General features: G+C 46.1%; 1 protein-coding gene across 2 annotated transcripts; it reads left to right on the plus strand.

Annotated features, from left to right (window-relative positions):
• The first annotated feature begins 6,449 nt into the window (after window positions 1–6,449).
• LOC139678758 (serine protease inhibitor Kazal-type 5-like) lies at window positions 6,450–22,856 on the plus strand. 2 transcript variants are annotated; one of them, XM_071569845.1, is made up of 14 exons: window positions 6,450–6,591; window positions 7,775–7,800; window positions 8,873–9,000; window positions 9,464–9,527; window positions 11,164–11,291; window positions 11,406–11,457; window positions 13,754–13,884; window positions 14,466–14,547; window positions 15,017–15,078; window positions 15,918–16,008; window positions 18,607–18,734; window positions 19,100–19,163; window positions 22,134–22,186; window positions 22,618–22,856. In XM_071569845.1, the coding sequence occupies exons 1-13, from the start codon at window positions 6,534–6,536 to the stop codon at window positions 22,137–22,139; spliced, it is 1,020 nt and encodes a 339-aa protein (XP_071425946.1). In that variant the 5' UTR covers window positions 6,450–6,533; the 3' UTR covers window positions 22,140–22,186; window positions 22,618–22,856. The 2 variants fall into 2 exon arrangements, with proteins under 2 accessions (XP_071425946.1, XP_071425947.1); XM_071569846.1 differs by lacking the exons at window positions 18,607–18,734; window positions 19,100–19,163; window positions 22,134–22,186; window positions 22,618–22,856 and adding an exon at window positions 16,404–18,600 and having other exon boundaries at window positions 15,918–16,043.
• The last annotated feature ends 931 nt before the right edge of the window (window positions 22,857–23,787 follow it).

Genomic DNA, 23,787 nt, shown 5'->3' on the forward strand with positions numbered 1-23,787 from the left:
CCTGGGGGGCAGGTTGTTGGTATCCCTCACTGGAGTGTCACTTACAGGGTCCAAGGGCAGCAGAGTATGGGGCAGTGCCACTCAAGTGTAATCCTTTGTGCACTGTGCTCTTCAGGCACTCTCCTCACTGTCTGCAGGAAAATGATCTCAAGACAGACTTTTCTTCTGCTGTTGGAATTCTGCTGTTTCAGTAGCCCACTGACAGTCATTGTCTTTCATTTCCATATGTGAGTTGAAACCAGTCAGAAAAAATTCTACTTTGTTCCCAAACAATAGGACTGTGTTTTTTTTGCATGACCACTCTGGCTTTTCAGTTGGTGTGCTATGCTTTGCTTCTAGCTGTGGTCCACGGCTGGTGCTCAGCAGAGGCTGGAGAATACCAACAGTGAATCTGGGCAGTTATGCAATGCTACACATGAAGTAAAATTCCTTTCTAACTCCTGCAGGCGATCAGTTTACACCCTGAATGATGAGGTTTTGATTACCCTTATCTAAGCTACAAATACTGTTATACTAGCAGTGAAATCAGCTAGCTCTGGTAAGGACTACCAAAGCACAGATCTTGGTGGCCTTCAGAGGCTGCAAGTCCTTGGCAACTTCAGGGGATGTCATGGTGCTTTGCCGTGGGAAGTCCTTTCACTGTGCAGATGTTATTTACTGAGGCCTTGTAGATCAAAACTTGGCTCCTGCCTTCTCCAGCCTCACAATTTTCAATGAGCAAATACTGCCCTGGGAAGTGTTGACAGTAGGAATGGCAGGCTGCTTCCTCAGAGTCGGCAGGGAAGGCTTGTTGCTTCGATGCTGGATCTCCCTCTGAATGCAGAGACTGGCTCCAGCATCCCCAACCCCACATGGCTTCAGTTATAGCTTGGGGAGCAGCTTTGCTCTCCCAGCAAGCACAGTTTCCCAGGGCAGCTTTATTCCTCTGCAAACAAGAGTTGTAGAGCTGCAGGGAGGATCCTGGCTGGAAGGGCCTTTCCACAGCCAGACTGAGACTTGGTGGGTAGACTGAGACTTGGATGGTGTGTTAGACACTCAGATGCATCTCTTCCCTGAGTTCTGTCTTGTATTTCACATCTAGAAGAAAAGTACAAAAAAAAAAAGTTCAGTCCAGCAGTGAACCAGGGCTGCTTGTACTCCTCAACCTGATGGGAGGGAAGGAGAATTGATAAGTTAATCAGTTTTCAAGGTCAGGAGAGATCAATAGGACCAGTTGGTCTGATGTGCTGTGCAAATCAGACCAGACACAAGAGTGATTCCTGTACCAGGCTTGCCTGAGAGATAGCATTGTTGTTTTGACTTGTGGGAGGATCTCTTGCACTGCAGGGATGAGTTCCAATATAAGACCAGGGATGAATAGACTGAATTAGGTGTGACCCAGAGGATAATGCAGCCTCCAGCTTCTTAATGTGTCCATCTGTGAAATGCAAGTAATAATAGGGGAACCTTGTAGGGATTCATTAGTCCTTTGAAGATGGTATGTATTACATGCTATTGTGATCTTCCAAAGTTGGCCTCATCCCTGCCTTTTGGATCTACACCTCTTGCTCACTTTGTGATTCATTTCCCCCTCCTCCCTGGCACTGTCAAGCCAAATCAGCAGTGGCAAAGGCCTGTCCAGGACAGTCAGCTATATGTCATGGTGGCTCATAGCCTGGGAAGGGTTGCAAAGATGAGGCTCATGCTGTGGTTCAAGCATAGGGTGCTGGAATTGCTGCTATGGCATTGCAGGTGGGACTAGGAGACCCAGGAGCTTTCTGTGCTGGGGGATGTACAAGTGGCATGTCAGACAGTCCCAAGATGCTTTTTGTGACTTTCAGATCAGAGCTAAAAAGGTGGAATTGGGTGGGAAAGGAAACCTGGATATAGGGAAGAGTGTAACTTAGGAGACACTGGGTCCAGAGGAGGATGCAGCAGATGCTGGATTTAGGGGAAGTTCTTAAGTGCTGAAATGCTGTTAGTGCACAGAGATTTGCAAAGGAATTGTTCCAAATTAGGTTTATCCACTTTTTTTTTAATACAGTAAGTTCACTTGACATAGGGGTTTGTTGGTTGGTTGGGGTTTTTGTGTGTGTGTTTTAGTCTTCAGTAAAGACTTGCTGTGCTCTGGCCATGTTTCTGAAATGCTTTTTACTGAGACTGTGTAGTCTAGGATGCCCACCTCTCACTGTACACCTGATTCTGAGAGGTGGATGAAATTGGGGAATTCCCATCATTCATCTTCTGGCCTTGAGCAATTAATTCTCCTTGATGAGCTGCCAGAGAGGGAGTAGTGCACCGGGATGCAGAAAGTTAACACCCTTCACCGAGGTACTCGTAGGGATGCAGCCAGGTGTTGTGAAGAGTTAGCAGGTGGCCTGCGCACCCAGCACCACGGTGGGAATTGAGCAGCCTGTTGGGAAGAACTTTGCACTGGGGCAGACTGGTGGAGCTCTGCTTTGGGTGCGGGGAGCTTGTCCTGGCTGAAGGGAAGGGACTGTGGTGTAGACTGTGGGTACCTGTAGTGCAGTGGGATTTCAGGATGAACTAGACTTGTTTCCTGGGAGATCTGGGCAGTATTCACCTGAGAGCTGCAGCAGCAGAGGGTACAAACAGGGGAACTCTGAGACATGTGGCTCTTGCAGGCCAGCAACTCAAGTATACTTTCATTAACTTGGGGCTGACTGGTTTGTTGGCTGATGAGCACCAGGATTTTGGTCACAGAAGGGCATGCAGGCAAAGAGCTTTATCCAGTGTCATAAACCTTGTTCTTCCACGGGATGTGTGTGAAGAACCTCCCAAGCTGGGCTGAGAAGATGGGTGAGACTTGTAAATCCCCTTGTAGCCCAGGGTGGGTACATAATTGGGTGTGTTGGACAGGAAACCATCTTGATGTGATGGTTGCCAGCAGAGGTGAATCCTTTTCCAAGGCATTAGGCAAGATGTGCAGAACAGACCTTCCCTGTGGGTAAGACTTCTGCAGATGCTGCCCAAAGGGCTGCATTGCCTTCAATGTTAGTGGTGCAGCACAATAATCTGCCCTTGGCATTTCTTATGTGGCAGCTGCAGATGAGACCAAAATGAGCTGCAAGGGGCAGTTTGCTCTGAATCTAAAGTGTTAATAATGCTGAGAAACTGATTAAAAATGGGTAAGCGTCTGAAGTCCTGATGGAGACTGGCATTGAGAAAATAAAGAGTTACCAAAGCAGAAATGTTTTTTTTTTTTTTCAAAAAAACCCCAAACAACCCCAAACCCAACCAACTAAAAAAATCCCCAAGCAAACCCACTCCACCCCCTGAAAAAAAATCCCAACCCCCCAAAATAAACAACACCTGCCGCCCCCTGTCCCCCCCCCCCCCCCCCGTGCATCCCAACCAGTTATACTTCCAGGAGTCTTTTCCCTGATAAAATTATTCCTAAGTGATGATAAACCAATTAGGAAGCGGGTGATCCCGTCTGCAAAATAGTGCCAATAATGGGAAGATAAATAACTTCCTGAGTGGACAAGATATCTCAATTATTTTTATCTCTTCATAGATATATTCCTGTGAAGACACAGACTGTGAAGGAGTGCAATGTGGGAACATCAGAAAAGGGGAGAATTTTCATAGGAAAAGGAGTGTAATGTACAGCACTAATTGGGGTGTGAATCATTTGGCTGCTTCTTGGACTCCCTTCCCCATTCTCCTTGGGGCCCTGGAGAGGGAAGAGGTGAATGGCCGCAGTGGTTGCGTCCTGCCCACCACAGTGCTGGCCCAGCTTGGTGGTTGTATGACTTTGTCCCTGGAGCTCCTCAGAATCTTAGGTTTTCAGCAGATGAGAGTTTCCCTAAATTTCATGTTATGCTTCCATTTTCTCCTGCGTTTTCATAGTTGCTCCTTCATGGTTATTTTTATCCTGATTCCTGTTTTTCTCACAGAACGTGGTGAAAAATAGACCCAGTGAGAGCTGTCCTACCAGGCATAGCATCATTATATGCTGTTTACTTTTCCAAAATTTTAACTGAGACATGGACAAAAGAATCTTTGAAGTATCTCTTCTTTCCCTCAGCTGCTTTTCTCAGTGGTGTATTGCTCTTCAACTGTTTGGCATAATTTTTTAAATTAAGATTAGCAAGGTGCTGTACTAAATGCATTGCTAAAGCATCAGGATCATCTCTTACAGGTCCAATTCTCCAGTACAAACTCCTATGGAAATTAATGGGCTGTCTGGATTCCAGTGCAGGATTGAGACTTTGTAGTGTAAATTGATCAATATAGTGTAAATCGATCAATACAGGCAATCAAGTGAGTCAGGCAAGGTTTATGCTTAATACACTCTTGCTGTCATCCCTCATTATTCTGCTCAGGTTTGTGTAATTCAAGCGCACACAAGCAAATCCTTCAAACCATATGGCTTTGCTGGGTTCTTTCCATCCCTTTACTTAACATTTCATACCATTGCTGGGGTTTTTTTGAGGTTGTAGTTATGCAGTAGTAATTAGGATGGAAATCCTCCTTTTTTTTTTCTTGTTTTTTCTTTTTTTGTAAGGATTTTGCTACTGAACATGATTCTGGTTTTGGTATTGAGGTGTGTTTGGGCCATTCTGACCTTCTCCTACGTATTAGTGTGGGTGTAGTTGGTGGACAGGATGCTGCAGTGGTGGGAATATGAGAAAGAGATGGGGTGGCCACAGGGCCAGTGTGGGGTCAGGGCCTGGGTCTCTTGCTCCTTTTTCCTGTCTCTCTCTACCCTACCAGGTTTGGAGCTGCTCTCACCTGGCCAGTCTGACTGGATCTGGCATCCACTCTGCTTCCTTCAGGAACAGGACAATCAGCCAGCTGTCTTAAATCAGGGAATTGTTTCACTTCTCTGTAGGAATAGAGCTTTTGGAGGAAAATTTTGAAAAACAAAGCCCATTTTAAAAATGCATTTCCTCTTCCCAAACTCTCCCACCTTATGGCTGACTCATGAACAAACACTTCAGTAGCAAATAAGATCTCTTGTTTGTGTCTTTCAAATAGATTTTCTAGCTCCAAACACTTCTAAACTACCATATACTTTTATGCTTTTTCTCGTCCAGTTCTAAGGATTTACTGACACGTGCTATATCAGCTTAGTTTTCTTCTCTTCCTGTTGGCCTCCCCTCTAATTCCACGCCCAAATATGCATACAGAAATCATCTCATGATTCAGGACAGCACACAGATCTTTGCATCTGCCACGAACCATCTGTATGACCTTGGGCAGTTTACTTCTCTGTTCTAAACTCTCCCCTGTGTGAACCTGCACATGATTTTGTTTTGAGTTGAAATGTTAGGGATGACCACACACCGGAGTAGGACTCTAATTGCTTGGCTTTGGCTCCAGTTGTAAACACTAACAACTGTTCTGATCTCAGAAACGTGTGGCAGCAGTTTATTACAAGAATTTATCCTGACCTGTGGTGACTTGTCTGGCCAAACACATATGTCATGCAGAAGTATGTTTTCTTCCTCAGATGGTACTGATCTGCCTCTCTGCACAGCCACAGCCTGTGCTCTAGTCCCTCATCGCTCTGGTCTGCTTTACTGACTCATTTATCCTCTTTCAAACCTTGCAAATGGATTTTCTCTCCAAATTCTTCTCTTTTCACTGGAGAACAAGGCACAGAGCTTCTTCCCACGTAAATCACATTCCAAAACTTTGATGTCATCTTTATTTTCCCCTCTTGAGTCTCCTGAGAAACCCTGCACAGGATGATTGCCTTCATTTTGTCTCTTCTTTGGGGGAAAATCTGAGCTGGGCTGCTTCACTGGACCCTTTAGCATCAATAACAACGCATTTCTGTGAGCAGCTTGAAGAGGAGATTCTGTATGGTCTGCTGAGTCCCACCTGGACTGAGAAGAGGTTTTCACTAATAACACTACAATTTTTTCTGAAGACAGCAGGGGAAAGGATGAGGATTTGGCAGTGTGGTTTTATCATTAACACAGATACTATGTGAACTGTAGCATCAAACCTAAAGAATTTCAACAAAACCTCAAACTTGATGTTTTTCAACCTTTCCTGAATATTTACTCCTTAGGTTCATACTGAGGGACTTTAATAAAAGCAGACTGACTTCTAGAGGTTTGAGTGACCTGGCCTTCCTGCTCTCTCTTCTGGAGCCAAGTTATTAAAATAAAACCCTTTCAGCTATTTTGTTGGGATATGAAAGGGTATTAGTGGTGTTCTGACTGGAGTACCTGCTGTTTTATGAACCACCCTGGCAAGATGGCAAGAATCCCTTTGTCCATGTGGGGGTTCTGAAATGATCTATTTATAATTTTCTTACCTTGACAAGATGCAGGGAGTGACTCAAATATGTCCCATCCTTATGGAAATTAATTGTGTTAATGGGATCACTAGAACTTAGAGTAGTGTCACCAAACTGGTTTTTTCAGCTAATGACTCTTCTTGGGAAGATTATGTCATAATGAAGGCGGAGAACCTGGTCATCTATATATATGAGATCAGACCTGAGCCCTTTCTTTGGATTTCATTGAGCAATGCACTAGTAGAGTCAACACAGGCAAACAGCTGCCACCCTCACCATGAAAATAGAAGGTGCCTCGGTGGTCCTTGCTCTGGCATTTTTCTGCTTCTTCTCAGGTTAGTAACTTCTGATGTTCTCTGTGCTGAATCTGGGACTGGCAGAGGACGTAGCCTCAGAGATCCCATAAAGACACTGATATAGAGGATTAGAGCCCTTGTTTAAGAAGCATAGTGTCATAGTAGAAGACTGCCCTTTTTTTGTTGAACTACATGTATTGATTTGATATAAGACATCCTGATAATGGCTTTTTCTCTTGTGTGTAAAAATGGTGAAATTTTATTGGTAGGTGAAAGAATCTATTTTTAATAGAATTGACAGTTTAAGAACAAAAAAAAACCAAAACCCCAAACCAAACAAAAATCCCCCAACCCAACCCCCACTTGTCTAAATGGAAGAATACCAATTTCCAAACAGACCGAATTTTTACATAAGAAGCCCAACTTTGAAAACAAATGTAATACAATTTTTGGTAAATTCAGAAAAATGGTAATTTCTTGTCAACACTTCCTAAGGAAGGCATTTTTATATGGCTGCACTAATTTGGCTACAATAGAGACTTCAGCAGGAGTTAGGTTTGCTGCAATGGTCTTTCAATTTACTGCCTGTTTCTATTGAAAAAGAGATAATGGAGGATTTCTTGATGGTTCCCTGCAATGCTACTGATGATGTAAAAGAGGAGGAACCATATTATACCAGCTTTAAGTGGCTTAGTAGAAAGAAATATGTATCAGCTACTCACCTACTGACTCAGTATTAATTTAGTAATTTGCGTGAGGTACTGCAAATGGAATGGGCCTTGAAAAGGAATTTGTGATTTTGAACAAACAACAATGGTATGGCCTAGTTCTAATTCACTAAGTGATGGTGAAGAAAGGCAAAAATATTTGTGTGAGATTGATACAACCAGCAAGGCAGGTGTGTAGAAAGATGGAGAAACCATTACTGAACCACCCTTGGAACTTGGATTTTAAGCCTGAGAAAAGTAATACAGTAAAGGAGGAGAAAAAGATTAAAAAAAAATTGAATGCTTTTGCATTTTGAATAACAAAAAGTGCAATGTTCCAGAAAGTCTCTAATGCCCAGTCCTTTCTATCAGTGTGAAATAATGCATTGGATTAGCTTTTATTGAGAGGTATTTGGGTGGATTAGGAAACTGCATTATTTTAATTAAATGCTTTTGCCTTAAAATTCCCCTTCAAAGACTTTTGTATGGTTTCATTGTTGGTTTTTCTGTTGCAGTTGTTGCCAGCCAAGCTTCGATTAAGGCAAGTCCAACCTTTTCTATTCTGATTCTCCTTTTGTTTTGCCAACTTACACTGCTTAATGCATGCTCTGAGCAAAGTCATTTAGATGGACTATACTTAGACACCATAGTGCTCTTTCAGTGGTGGAAAAAGCTGTGAATCTCTGTTATTTAGAGACAATACTTTTGGAATACAGTAATGACTCTAGCTGACAGTATGTGTTCGGTGCATGATGCTGAGAACATATCCAAACAGCTCTGGGCTGGAAATCTCATGAAATGAAGCCAGAAATGGCGTGAATTATAATTTTAATGATATTTTATAATATAGCTTCTGCTCCAGCAGAAACCCCTGCTTCTGATAATTCCTGAGTTTCATAATTAAAAGAATTAAGGGAAGTCCTTTGAGTCTCAGAAAATAATTTGATTCAATGACTGAGAAGTCAGTTCCATTCATGTTTTAATCAAGCAAGCTTGTCTCCTTGGTAAAGATCCTTTCGGAAAACAGAGTAGCCAAAAATAACTAAACGGTTCATCGCTTCTCCCTAGTCTGCCTTTCAGTTACCCAGCAGAAGAGGCAAAGGGCTGCTGCAGCATCACACAATATTACTGCTCTGCTTCCTGAGAGGGTTGTACTTTTTCCATGCTTGTCTTGCACCTGAATTGCTCTTTAGTAACTCTGGTCCCTTCATTCCTCTTGCATCCCTCTGGCACTTTTAGGCTTGCATTTTCTGCTCTTGAATAACTGTATAGCATAGAGTCCTTCCCTGCAGTAGCTAGCAATTTGCATCTATATGCAAATTAAATATTTATTCCTTAAATATATATTCCTTTTCACATGAGTGATGGTTTTTGCAATGAGTTTTGGACTTTCTTTTCTGCCTCAGGAGCTATGAGCAGGTCTCTGGGTACAGCCTGTACCACACATGGCATGTGGTGAGGGATGGGCAGGAGGAATGTGGCAGCCCCAGGCCTGGTGTGAGCAAACTGTGCTATTTGAGAGCATGTAGCACACCCAAAAAGGATTAAATGTGAACAAACCGTTCTCAGGATCTTGATGGGAACTTCCACTGACTGCCCTCTGTGCTTTTCAGAACGAGTGCAGGAAAATTTGGCCGCTTCTGCGCAGTGGGAAGTTTTCCTGTCCCACCACCAGGGAGCCCTTCAGCAGCCCACACAGCAAGGGAGACCTCAACAAATGCATGATGTGCCAAAGGCTGCTGTGAGTATTGGCTGCCTGCTGGCTCCGGTGGCCATCCTGCCCATCTACATGCACTCTCCTCCCATAGGGATTAGCCCACTCTCAGAAGGTTCTGTGCTGTCTGGGGCCAGTCAGACCAGTTAGTAGCTCTTCAGCAAACCAGTGAACCCAGTAGCTCTCTCCACCTCATCACATGCTGGGGACTCATAATGGGGTATGAGGAGCAAACACGAAGTGAAAACTGACACGGATCTTGTTTCTGTAGATGGTGTTTATTAGAACGAGAGACCAGGATTTTAGTCAAGGAGAAAGGATGGCACAATGCCCCCAGTGCAGAGATGCCAAACACTCAGTGTTGGTCCATCCCACTGCCTTGCGCAATGGGGAGGTGGGGTCGGCAGGACTGGCCTTTAATCACCACCTGTCTTGGCTTTGTGTCCAAGGACTGCACCTGCTCCGTCACTCACACCTCCCTTTCTTGCAGGGAAAGAGACTCAAACAAAGGGAGTGGTGGAGAGGCGGACAGGAATGTGAACTCCTTGGGAAAGGTGAGGTGAAACATCAGTGCTGAAGCCAGTTTTATTGGTGCACCAGGAGCAGGATGATGCAGTGGCTTTGCATCTCATGCCTCTGACCTGCTTCCCAGGTGCGCTTCCTTGTCCACAGTGCACAAAACGCTGGCTTGTCCAATGGGGAAGGATCCAGCAATGTGCCTGCAGTGGGAACAGGGCAAACAAGCTCTGCCTTGGGCAGAGGGTCTGAAGGATTGTGAGGCTTTGTGCCATCCATGAGCATAAGAAACAAAAACTCCTCGTGGTTCCTCCCAGGCAATCCCGTCCCAATCGGGCAATTACCAACATGGCACATGTGGTCTGAGCCTGATCCAGAGTACATGCCAAGGAGGATACCTGCCTGTTTATAAGGCACACCACTGGCTTCTGGCAAATAATTAATAGCAAGGTTGGCACATGTGAGCTCTGACTAGAGCAGGGTGTGGGAACAGGCCGGCTCTAATTGTCCCTTGTTTATCTTGTTGATGCACCTGGCTGGTTTCTTTTACCCATAGCTGTTTTTCTAGATTGCAGGTCTTTATGTGGAGGGAGCTGTCTTTTTAGCCTTAGGTTTTTATTCTAGATAGGACTGAATTGGTTTCCTTCAGATACTGTTGGTTGTGGTGATTTATTTATTTATTTTTTTTACATCTGGTAACCAGGGTAGCTTTCTAGGTCTTGTGTGTCTGGACAAATTAAAGGCTTTGTAAAGGATAGCTGTCCTAAGGGAGATCTTTTTTTAAACACCTAACTTGCCAAAGTGTGGTCCTGAAGGCAGGACAGTTTTACAGTGTCAGGAAGAGACCTACACTGAATTTCTTTGTTAAGCTATAGATTTTCTGTCTGGCTTTTGGCAAGTAATTTTCTAGGCTTGACTTCCCCATCTGCAGAGCTGGGATAAATTATCAAACCATCTCCTCTACACAGTGTGAGGCAAAAAAATGTATTACAGATCACATGGCAGATAAGTGCTGCATAAACGAACCTAAAGACTTCATGTGTACCATGCATTTATGCTGCAGACCTGCCCTGAAAGTTATAGTAAAGCTATTCAGAGGAAAGTAAAGGCCAGGCTGAAATGCTTGAGCAGGCTTTGCTACAAAAGTCTTTTGTGAAATAGAGTGCTTTGGTTCAATTAACACGTACAGTCACGTTAAGGGGAAGATAAAAACACCCACATCTCACTCTCCTGTACCTGGGAATATGAGGTGTACAAGGATTATACTTTTTTATGCCTGCAGCTTCATCTTTTTTACTGTGCACAAACTTTAAAATTCTTGGTAGTATGTTCTCTCATGAGAGATGGGAAAACTGACTTTCTCATTTAAAATGCACTGAAATTGTAGATATTATACTTAAAGCACAACTTAGGTCCTCTGGGGACATCCTTGCATGTCTTTTCTATTAGAAATAGAAATAAGGCTACCCTGGATATAAAGGACAGATCTGCTCATCTAAACATACTGATTTATTTGTTTTATGCTGCACGCTATGGTTTTCCATTGAGTTATGCCTCAAGAAAATAAAATAATGTTTGAAAGGTAATTCACTGGGTGAATAATCCTTTGTGGATTTGTGGGAGATATGTCTGTCAGCATATCCGTGTCAACCCATGCTTTTGGCACTTGCACAGGATGACTGTCGGGAGTTTCGGGATCTGTTCAAGAGAGGGAAACTTTCCTGCACCAGGGAAAATGACCCTGTCCGGGATGCCTCTGGGAAGCAACACAGCAATAAGTGCATCATGTGTGCAGAGAAGTTGTGAGTAGAGGAAAAAAGAATGTGGGATCACTTGCCCCTCCTGCAGCTGATGGGGTAAACCTCTCCTCCCTGGAGCATCCTGGTATTCACTTTCTCATCTTCCTTCTCTTCCAGCAAAAGGGAGAATGAGCGGAAGTTATCTAAAGACAGACAAGGAAGAGATAAGGTAAGATTAAAGTATTAGGCAGGTCAATATAGAACTTTATTGGATTTCCACTCAAGACAGAGAAAAGGCAATATTATTCTACTCAGTTTCTTGGTCTCCTCTGACTTAATTTTGAGATCCACTTTCTTTTCCCTCCCTTTTTATTATTCATGCACTTGAATCCCTCAAGTACCTAAATGTTATGGTCTGTCCCACTGATCTATGGATCTAGGTACAGGCAGACCCCAACAGAGTAAGAGACAAGGTGTGCTATGCTGTCCTGAATCCTAGCTCAAGGGTTGAGAGGTTAGTGCTGCTGACAGTGCTAATTAGGTGAAAAGGAAAAATATATGTGGAAAACCAAATTTGAACTCTACACAGATCATTGTGTTCTGGAAGGAGAGCTTGTGCTATCTCCATGTCTGTGGCTCAGTTTTAGTTTTCATTGCTGGGAACCTTGTTCTCATGGAGCTGCCATTCACCACCTTTTGTCTGAGATGCTGCAGCCACCATGTCCCTGTGTGCTAATGCTTTGCTGGCTGTAACAGCTCTGCAAGGGGGGGAAATAGTCACCTTCCAACACTTACTTCTTGATACCTATGATGGTAGGGACTGGTGCGGGCCCCTTAAGTCTCAGTCTCGGGGATAATCCTGTTTTAGTGTTTTTCTAATGACTTTGGCACCAAAAAATAGAAGTGTAAGTGAAATTTGCTGATGGCAAAGCTGGGAGGCAGTATCAGCAAAAGAGGATCAGCAGATCACTCAAGACTAATTGGATAGCGCTGAGGCCTGGAGTAATAGAAATAAGATAAAATGTAATGCCACTGCAAGATCACACAGTCAGAGATTAACAAGAATTCCTATTCATTGGTTTAAAGTGACAAGGGGTAAGAAAGCCCTGCATTTATTAGTGGGTCAGGGATGCGACAAGCCATGAAAAAGGCAAATGCACAACTTGAATGTACTCAGTGAGATTTTTGCAGCAGAGGTTGGGAAGTTAACAGGGCTCCAGAAATGCTGGTTCAAAGGGAGGAATGTTTGAGAGAGGCTGTTAGGGAAAGGAAGATCTGTCTTGGAGGCAGAGGACTGGGCTGCTGAACTGGGCTGGTCACAGGGAACAAGACACAAATGCACTGGGAGAGCTGACCTGGGCTAGTCAGGGAGGGAAAGCATTGCCTGAACTGCACAGGGGTGTGAGCACATGCTGGTGGTGGGGAGAAACAGTGAGGCTCTCGGGGAGCCCCCCGGTAGTGGCAGTAGTACTTATTTGTGTGGGAGCAGTGCACTGTGGCTGCTGAGCACAGCAGGAGCAATTTCATCCTGCACTGGATCATCTCTCCTACCCATGGCTAGTCTGGCTCTAGGGAAACTTGCACTCATGCTTTGCACTCAGGAGGGTTTGCCAGTGTTAGTCCAATGGGAAAGCTGAGGAGCTGGAGGCTGAGATGCCCTGGATGGGATACAGGACAACACTGGGGAATTCTGCTCCTGGCAGAGGATGAGGTGCTGTAAACTTCTGAGTGAGGCCAAGGATGAGGCCAGTGATCTGCTAAGGACCCTTCATACAAGCTATCAAAAATTCTGCGCACAAAATGGGCAGAAAATTGTCCTAAAATCTTTTTTGTAAAAAGAAAAAAGTAAGTGGAATTCAGTTACTTATCCTCTGTACTTGCTCTTTGGAGCTGGCTGTGTGGGAAATAGTTGGAATTAGTGGGGCTGAATGTTTCCATCCCTGTTACATAACAGGGGCAAGTTAACACAGTTTCTGTATAAGGAACAAATTAATGATCCACTCTCCAACCAACCTTCCTCTGTCTGTGGACTATTAAGTATATCTGTATCGTGCTTTTATGTGTCAACTGCTGTTTCTTGATTGACTTTGATCCCAAAGTGTGGCTGGTTTGGAGGACACTTCTCTCTTTGTAAAGGAAATTATCTGAGCTACTATCTGGGAAGAGGCTGTAGCTATGTATTAAGGATGTAGGGAGAAGAGGGAGTGACTTATTGCTGTATCGGTCACATCACTGGCATGCTTTGGATAGCCCAATGAGGAGAATAATAATTAGTTGGACCATACTAGAAAACTCCCAACACGTGCTGTGCAGGCAGAAGGATCTGGAATTTTTCTGACTCACTCCTCTGTTTATGTGCTAAGTGGCTGGTGCTGCACATCCTCTTCTGTCACCCCCACCCAGACTCTCCTGGGATGCATTTGTGATGGTTCAGTGCTTTCCTGGCAGGGAACCCCAAGTTTCTAAGGATCAGAACAATAAGGCAAGGAGGACAGGTTGCCCTGACTGCTGCCATCCTTCTACAGGACGACTGCAGTGAGTTTCGCTCCCAGTTTGAAGCTGGTGGACGACTGTCCTGCACGAGGGAGAATGACCCTGTCCGGGATGCCTCTGGCAAGCAACACACCAACAAATGTCTCATGTGTGCCGAGAAGTTGTGAGTACAGCTTTCTCTGAGCAACAACAGCAAAGGGGGAAACCTCCAGCTACAAAACTGCAGCTTCTGCCTGTGAATCTACATCTGGGTGATAACTGGCAGAGTCCCGACTCCCACTGGCCCTCCAAGAGATACTCTTGACAGCAGGGCTCCAGCCCCTGCTCCTCTTTCTACTTCCCTTTCAGTGCTAAGGGCCCAGGGGGCAGGTGAGAAGCAGTGTGGAGTAGAGGAGGAGAAGCAAGTTTGACAGAGAGCAGCCCCTTTTCCAGAGGACTGTCGAGTGTGGGTGGCTCCTGAGGAGTTTCCCATATGTGTACTTTGCCTTCTAGAAGCTCTCTCTCTACTCCTATAGAGCATATGCAGAAGCAGCCCTGATACGAAAGCAGCCACCTGGATCCAGGATTTAGCATACAGTGGGAATGGTGGGGAGAATGCTTAGAGGTGGGAATTAGGAATAGGGCCACTAGGAACAGGGACTGTGGATGGGGAGGTGGTGCCTAATGGCTGGCTTACAGGGCAGCCCTGGATGTTGGTGGCACTCACATTGCCACAGCACTACCTTTTTTCTCATCTTCTTCCAGCAAAAAGGAGGCTCAGCGAGGAGGTCAGTCTGGTGGAACTGGCCAGCGCAACAGATTGCCCACTTCAGAGAGGACAAACCAGGTGAGATGGAGCTCAGAGGCTTTGCTGAACTCAGAGAAAGGGTCTGGTAAGAATCTGTGGGATCTGGATGGCCAGGGACTGCCTGTATTAGAGTGCTGTAGGCTGTGAATGTTGGAGGAGATGCAGGCTGTACTGCAAAGCCTTGCTCATTTGTGGGATGGTGGACCTGGATGTGAACATACAAAATGGACATGGTTGGACCTGAAAGAACAGTCCCTTACTTTCCTGGGGGTGTGACACTATATGAGAGATAATGGGCAGGTTCAGACTCCCCAGAACCCTGTAAGCCCTCGGATGATGTTTGGTGGGTCTGGAGTGCATCAAGCCTACTTCTCTGAAAACAGCCCTGTAATTCTCTGGGTCTGGGAGGAGGAAGGGACAGGATGGGAACTGCTTTAGCTTTGCTACTTCTCTAGTTGTATAAAAGTTGTTTCTGTGATTGTTGAATGTGACCCTGCCTCTTTTGCAGAAGAACTGTGGTGGTTCACAACAGGGTGTAAATGACAGACGTCCCTTCTCATCAGGCCGAGGGTGAGTTCAGCACCTGTCCCTCCTCACTCATCAGAAGCCCTGGCACTGTTTTCTGCCCCCTTCAACCTACATGTATTTTTCCAGTGGTGGTTAGAGGGTTAATGGAGCAGGAATGGTTTGCAGCATACAGGTGGGACTGTTTGTAATGAAGTCCGTGTTGTGCTGTTTGGTGCTCAGTACAGCACATCTTCCCACTGGCTAAGCTGGTGATGGGAAAGAGACACAGTGGGGCATGTTTCTCATGCAACCCTTGCTCCTTTTTGGCCTTGACTTTCTGTGTACAAAGCACCAATGATTGCTGTGCTCAAAATCCCTCTCAGGACACTTTGTCCAGCAAACTCTGACTCCTGGCAGTGCATTCATGTGTGCCTGGCCCTGGCTCATCCTCATCCCCATCCCCCAGCTCAGAGGCAGTGCCTCATGCTTTATGTGCTTTCTGGGCACTGGTCTGGCTTTCCTCTTTGTTTCATAGCTGCTGGACCCAAGCAGGACTCGGCTGCTGCTTTTTCAGAGCCATTTCTAGGGAACACTGAGGTTTCTTGCTTTTGACTGGTCCAGTTCCTTTATCTCCCTTCCACCAAGTGATGCCAGCAGACACAGGGTTGCAGAGCCCTCGAGTACCAGTACCAGTACGCTTGGGCTGAGCACAGGGCAAGGTTGTTTCTTGGTGTTGGCTGCCTCCCTGATAGCATGTGGCTGGGCCCTCTCCTGTTCTGGTGGGTGGGTGGATATCATAGTGCAAACAGCTCTCAGAGCTGTGGAGGGAGGATGGGTTTGCACTGTGCTCCCCTGTTTGGGAGGGGTGGTATGATGAACTGTATCTTTGCTCTCTCTGCCAGCCCGCAAAGAAACACAGCTCAGCGTGGCAGGAACTGCAACCGGTCACCTGGCCGCAAGGCACAGAGCAGAAACACCAATGAGTCCCAGATGGTAAAGCCACATCCTGCACCCTGGATGGCCGCTGGGTGGGCGGAAATGGGGCTCCTGCACCCTGGATGGCCGCTGGGTGGGCGGAAATGGGGCTCCTGCACCCTGGATGGCCGCTGGGTGGGCGGAAATGGGGCTCCTGCACCCTGGATGGCCGCTGGGTGGGCGGAAATGGGGCTCCTGCACCCTGGATGGCCGCTGGGTGGGCGGAAATGGGGCTCCTGCACCCTGGATGGCCGCTGGGTGGGCGGAAATGGGGCTCCTGCACCCTGGATGGCCGCTGGGTGGGCGGAAATGGGGCTCCTGCACCCTGGATGGCCGCTGGGTGGGCGGAAATGGGGACCTCTCCCAAGGGTGCTTCTCTGCTGGTGCTGAGCCCTGCCCTGCTCCTTTGCCAGCAGATGCTCCTGTTCTTGCAGTAACCCTAAAGCTGCTCACTTGGCCCTGTGTCCTTGGAAAAGGTTTGAATGAGTGAAAGTACCTGTACCCTGATGCCAGGCCATGTATCACCTGGCACTGAAGCAGGGGAAGGACTTGGCTCTTTATGGAAGTACACCAGCTCTAGGGGTGTTGATTTTGAACTCAGGCTGGATGATTGCCCCACATGTAGCCAAAATGAGGTGAGGAGTGCCACCACCCATGTTGAAGAGGTGCTGAGATAAAGGCCATGTCTAGAGCAGGGTGATGGAGCTGACCAGGGGATGAGGACAAGGTTGGCAGGAGGAGGGAATGCTAAAGGGGGAAATACTGAGTGGTAGATGACAACTGTGTATGGAATAAAGTGGGAGGAAGGTGAGGGTGTCTGCTCTCCCTTCTCATGAAAGAAAATGGAATAATTCCAGCAAAGCTAAAAGTAGAAAATATGAACTAATAAGAGAAAATAAGTTACCCTAAAAAGGGTAACTAAACTGTGGATCTCACTGTCACAGGGTGTTGTCAAGAGATAGGATGGTTAAAAAAAATTACCTGATGTTTTAATTCCTCCAGCATATTTGGATATAGGAATTTAAATAACATTTTGAAAGGGATAGGAAATGTGTTTCCATGGGTTTGGAGAGACCTTACTACCAATTGCCTTAATTCTCCCTGAAGTCTGTTATTGACTGCTTTTAGAAAAGGGGTATTTGAGTTAAAAACCAGTAGGTAGTTCAGGTACAGCAATTTTGATGCATTCCAGTGGAAGCATTAGGGGTAATAAGGCTGGTCTGCTTCAGGGCTTAGTGGTAGCACCAGAGGTGGGGAGTGGATACAAATAAGCCTGACAGACTAGAGGTGATTGAGAGAGATCTGCTCCTCTCCTCTTTCCAGGGGTACCTGTGGGTTTTGTCACAGGCAATTTTCCAGAGACAAAGGAGTGGTGGCGCCGGCTGCTGGCACCTGTGATATGTGGGGTTGCTGGTGGGGTGGCCACCTGCCCTGGGCTGTGGTGTAGGCAGCAATGTCTGGTGTGTAGGAAGGCACTAACCAGAGGATTGCAAAGGTCAGCACTGTCTGCTTTCACATCACCAATAATTACCCAGATGAGGGAGGAAGCAACACATTATTGAAATTAGCAAGTGGCGTTTAACCAGCAGGTGCTATCACAGCACCCCACCGTCACTGAAACCCCCCATACCACCTGGCATGAAATCTTTTTTCTCTGTCGTACTTTCCACCCTGTAGGGCTGTTGATAAACCATTGGTTTTGTGCTAAATGCTGCATGTCAAGGTGGAACGGGAAGTGGAATGTCCTCTCAGTCCCATCGCACCATTTGCAGTCGTTGCAACATATTTTGTAGCACCTGGAAATGGGTTTGGGAGCTCATTAGTCACTTTTTCGTCTCGGTCTTTTTTTCGATGCTTGGAGCAGCGGTGGGTGGTGAGGCTGAGGAAGGGGCTGTGTGTGCCAGGGAACAGGCTGTGCTGTCCCTGACCTCTGCTGTTGAAAACCTGCTATGACTTTGCGAACAGCCGCCCGCTCTGCTGGTGGGGTGTGAGAGGCTTTTTGGAGGTCTTTGAAGGTCACTCCTTGTGCTGTGAGTTTGTCCTGGCTGTGCCACGTGTGGTTTGTAAGGAGAACTGTGCCTGAACATTCCCGTTGCCATGCTCGAGAGCAAACAAGAGGGCACCCCCCCTTAGTCATAGCTGCTCAGACACGCTCGTGTCTCTCGGTGCAGTGGGCGGCAGACGTTGTGCTGCGTGTCGCACCGCCCTCGGGCAGCACCAGTCTGCTGGAGACGTTTTTCCTTAATTTTGGCCAGTGGATTTCATCTTCATTCTTGGAGATGAAATGGTATCAAAGCCCTGATAAGGAGGACTGGAAACAGGTAGCAGAAGTTTTTGCCTTCTTGTGGATCCATAGTGAGAGAAATAAATCTGCCCTGGACAATAGCATCGTGGTGGACTAGATGAGTGGGGCATGAGGGCTCTGTCTCCAAAAGCCTGACTGGCTGGTCCAACAAGAGATACAATCTCTTTCAAGTCCAGCCTGGGGTGAGGTGTGATGGGCATGCTGTAAGGCAGAGGGGTCCCATGCAGGGCTGGGTTTATGAGCACTTTTAAGTCACATGAAAGAGAGTCTTGCAAGTGAACAAGCACCAAATATGATTTCTTTCTCTTCAGCTGGACTGTGATCGAATTCTGCATGGGGTAAAGGGTGGAAGGATTTTCTGCAGCGAATCCTCACAACCGGTCTGTGGCACTGATGGGAAAACATACAAAAATGAATGTGACTTGTGTTCAGCTGCCATGTGAGTAGGTGGAGAGATTTCAGTAATACAGGGCCATCCACCATTCCCGAGTGTCTTTTGCAGAACAGTGTTTGTTTTGATACATCATGACTCACTATCAAGTGTGTCCTTGGTGCTTTGCTGTTAAGCAAACATAGATCAAAATGCCTGAGATTAATCTGATGACAGCTAATTAAGATACACAAGTTGCCAGGGTCCCCTATTCCCTTTCTGCCCAATCATAGATTGTTTGGGGAGTAATAAATGCCATCATACTGGAAGTGGCATCAAAGCATTAAGGAGTCCACAGAGGATTGTCATGCCGATGGCAGAGAGCTGTGGCATTGCAAGTGAATAATAAACATTGTCTTGTCCTCCCTTTGCAGGAAAGCGTCAAACTACATCACGGTAAACTATCAAGGCGAGTGCCGAGAGCCTTCCCCTGAAGTGGTAAGCGGCACATCCTGGCTGGGCTGTGGAATATCAGTCTTTTCCCTTCTTCTGGTTAAACTCCCCCATTGGCACAGTCTCAGCCTGTGGGGATCTGATCCAGGCACCCACAATGGGGAGTGAGGAATGAGAAGCAGCTGGTAGTTAGTCATGAGCTGCCTATGGTGCCCTTCACCAGTAGTTGTCGGTCCACACTTAGACCCTGCTGACAGGTTAACTAACAGAGAGAACTTGTTCATTCACTTAACAGTGGGCTAATTAAAGCCGTGCTCTGCAGCTGCTCTTCAGCTATATAGGTTGGGAAGAAAGAGAGGTATTGGAGCCCCTATCTCTTCCCCCTAAACCCTTGGTTTTTCTGGAGGGGGATGTTGCCGAGATGTGGAGGGAAAAGTGCCTTTTACTGTGTGTAGTATCCTATTCTTTGCACCAAGTGCCTACTGGGGAGCCAATTTGGCCTCTGCCATCTGTGGCAGGATCATTAGAACCCCAGAAATGGGTGTTCATGGTCCAGATATTTAAATACAGGTTAAGACTTGGATTGAATATATAGCCTGGGTATAGTTTCTTTGTTTTGTCTAGGTTGTATGGTAGGAGCGTGATGTGTCTAAGGAAACACCTAACTTTCCTCCTGGGTCTTTGGTGTGCTTAGAAAGACCATAACTGCATAAACTATAAAGGGTTCCTTCCCTAAATGATATCCAGGGAGATGGTTGGGAAATGGAAATTATTCACTAGGTGGCATACTTTTGGGAAAAGTCTTGACATCTTATGCAATCCCACATATCAGATGAGTTAAACATTTCTCAGTTGTGCTTTGTTCTTCTATCAGTGGAAGCTTGATAGTCTCCAGTGCTGGATGTGCAGCCTGTGTCTCCCAGTTTGTCTGTCGAGTGTATGGGATGCCCTGTGGCAAACTGGGAGGACTGTCCTCATTTGCATGAACTCTTGAGAAACAGAATATTCATTCCTAGGGAAATAGATTTGTTCCCACTCTAAACCTGTAGTGAGTACAAATATTGAACCTGCCAAAGAAAAGTTCTGTAAAGTTTTGGATGGAGCTTTGTCTTCTAAATATGAATGTGGTATCCATGTCTTTGTAGGCAACAAGGAGCTATGGGACATGAGAGAATCATCGTGCCATAGTGTAATGCCGTGCCTTCCTCTGCTCAGTGACAGGATGCCAGCAGATCCCCAAGATACTAAGAATTAAACATCCTGGCTACTTTCCCCCTCTCTGTAAAGCATTAGAGTGCTCTAAACTTTGTTTCAAGCTGAAGAAATTGCAGTGCAGAGTGAAAGAATTTTGCCTGTGATGGTACTGGAGGCCTTTGTGTGTTGAGCTTTAGTGAGATGGAACCACTGTTGGATTGTGAATTCTGTGGGCACAGGGAGACCAGGCAGAACGTGAGTCTGTTAGTGACTGTGCTCATGCTGCCCAAGACAGAATGCGACTGGATGGATATACTGTGGCAACAGAAAAGTAGAGAGGATTCCCACAAAACTGTTTGGTCTGGAATTCCTTACTGTTTCATGTTCTACCAAGCTGTTCCAGCTCTCAAGCTATTGCAATTAGAGGGGGATGCCATTTACTGAAAGTCACAGCTTGTAGCTATATTAAGTATTCCAAGGAGAGTTGGATGCAATTAAAAGGGAAAGCGATAAGCTTTTTCTGTGGGGCAAGAAAAGCTAAACTAAAGCCCCCACCAATGATTTATTCTTCATTTATTCTGTCACCTGAAGAATCAGACTGAAAATTTATGGGAACTTATAAACAATGTACAGAGTAAAGCTATTTTCAGCACTGAAATTCATGCTCACTTTCAGTATAATTAATTTTTCTTTCTGCTGAAGATTCAGGCACTCAATATATGCTACTAAAACCTGGAGGAAACCAGCTCCAGCAGTGCTTTTGGCATCAGGAATAGGTTTAGGGAGTTGCAATGTGCAGAATGTGAAATGCTTTGGAGGAAGATAAGAAATTGTTACCCCAAAAATGTAGTGTTTCCTTGAGTTGTATTTTTAATATATCCATGAAGAGTGCTAGGTTGCCTGAGAAAATGTGTGTTCAAGCTGCCTCATTGCTTTGCAGCTCAGTGCCTGCACCCACTCCTGCCTGCAAAGCTGCAGCTGGATTTACATGTGTTTCTGGCAGCTCTGGTAACCTGGTGGCTGTCAGGGCAGGATGCTTGTAGGAAGGGATGGGACCAGTGTGGTTTGATAGAGATCTGATACTAAAGGATGTTTCTGTGCATGGCTGAGTGGAAAACCTTGCTGCAGAGTCAGCCTGTCCCCACTGTATTGGGTCTTGCTACCTTCCTAGGGAGGTCTATGCTGTAACCGAATTCCTTTGGTTGCGTTCTGCTTTACTGATGAGAAATGTAGATTGGTGTTCTGCATTTAGATATCTTTTTTTTTTGGTAAGTTAACTGGCTGGTAGGTCCTGCAATGCTGTGTCACATGCTTGAATTGATTCTGGGTTTTTCCAGCAGATTTGACTTTAAATGCTGCATTATCTTACAGTTCCTTTACTTATTCCAAGATTTTTCCACAAATCACCCAGGCAGTGGTCTCTAGTCTGCTCACATCAGTCAATAAGTCAGGGGAAAAAAGGGAATATCCAATTTCTCTTTTTTTTACCCTGTTTCTTAACAAGCAGATAACTCAGATTTGTGATGGGCAAGACCCAGATTCTTTACAATGTTCTCTGTTTTGCCATGCTGCTTTTTAAGGTGGCAAAAGTAAGAAAAGAAGAAAAGCAGAACCTTCCCAAGTTAGAAAATAGATGTGGAAAGCACCTAGCTTAAGGCTGAAATTAGTCTGGTTTTCCCCAATGTTCCTGCCTTTGTGCCAGACTCTGCTGCAATTGTTTTATGTGACTGAGCTGGCCTGAGGGGCTGTGACAATGATACCAGTGTCACACAGCAGTGGTCAGGCTGTGGGAAGGACTTACATTTTGCTCTTCCTTTCCAGGAGTAATGGAGTTCAAACTGCTAGGAAACACCAGGGATCAGCTGTGACCAAAGGTATGGAGAGAGGGGCAGTGACTTACCCCTGCTTGGCCAGCCTGTTCCTTGCGGGGTTGTGTTTCATAAGGATTGGAGTGTCCCACCTTGGTGGACAAGCTGCAGAGCTGGGACAGAAGGCTCTGCAGACTTCGTCCTCTCTTTGCAGATATGGGGTGGTGGGTCTGGCTGAGCCTGTGGGAACCTGCAATAGTGGGCTCTGCCCACTCCTTTTCCCTCAGCTCTGTTTTTTCAGCCAGGCTGTCCCTGCAGAGTGGGGAGGGTGCTGGCAGAGCAGTGTGCTGCTGTCCCCCATCACAGAGAAGCAGGGGTGGCTCAGAGCCCCCTGCATAGCAAGAGGGCATCACAGCTTCAAGTTTTCCTCATGGTTATTTCATGTCCTATGCTTTCTGAGACTATAGTAATGAACTGTCTCTCCTCTCTCTCCATAGGGCAAGTAAAGGATGAGTCGATGTTGAGCATCAGGGGAGCTGCCAAGTCCCCAGGACTGCCAGAGCTGCCTTCAACCCCTTCTGCAGCAAACGAGGCCTGTCCTTGCTCAGGTGGAGGGCGAAAAGCCGTGCCGACTCAGTGGTGTCTTCCCAGTTCTGCCCCCTGCATGCCATTGCAGTCTCTGCCACCTCACTGTGTCTTAATGTGCTTCTACAATAAAGATAACTCATCAGCTTCATGTCACTTTTCTTCACTGAGCCTCATGGGAGGGACACCCAAGTCTCCACTCTGGCTTTACACCATGTGCTCCTTAGACAAAAAACACCCTGAGGTGGTGCACCAGCTGCCCTAAATACCCAGCGAAGATGTTGGACCCAAGGAGGAAGAGTGTGGTCTGGGGTTTTGTGAGGAGGGACCAGGGTCAGGTTCCCCCTGACTCCTTATGGGGTCTTGGGTCAATCACTTCACTGCCCTATCAGCCCTTTTCTCCTGCCTGTAAAATGAACATTAAAAGATACTTACCTACCTCAGAGGGTTGTTTGAGATTTAATTGGTTTACATTTGGAAAGTTACAAGAAAAAATTGGCTTTAAAGCACCCGATCTCTGGGCTGGCAGCTTAGATGTTGCGGTAAATGACCTCTTCCAGGCTTCTACCTCTGAGGCACTGGGAAATCCAGACTGCTTTGTTTTGAGCAATAATGGGAAGAAGATACATCTTGAGTGGCCACGTTAGATGGTGTGCTGCGCCTTGCCCCACTGGAGCTGGAGTTGGAGGCATGTCCAAGAAGGACATGAAGGTGTGAATTTGGCCAGCAGTATTTCTTGCTGTGAGAGGGCAGAAGCACTGATGGGACCCTCAAGGCAGTGCAGAAAGCTCAGACATTGTGGTGGCCCAGGGACTGTCACTGTCTGGGTCACCTTCTGCCTTGGCCTGAAATTCTCTGTGGGCTCAAGGGTTCAGCTGGTGCCCTGAACTTGGGATCCATCTCCTGCAGGGAGACAAGGGTCGTTCCTTTGGGGTCCTGGTGCTGGGGTAGGTGAAGTGAGAATTTCCATGGTATGGAGTGGCTCAAAGTTTTTGAGGAAAAGTTTTGTTGCTTTGAGATGTAACTGACCTACAGACATTTCTAATTAATTTATATTCTGAAGTTATGCTAAGATAAAACTA

Source organism: Pithys albifrons, chromosome 15 (assembly GCF_047495875.1).
Source record: "Pithys albifrons albifrons isolate INPA30051 chromosome 15, PitAlb_v1, whole genome shotgun sequence".
NCBI lineage: Eukaryota > Metazoa > Chordata > Aves > Passeriformes > Thamnophilidae > Pithys > Pithys albifrons.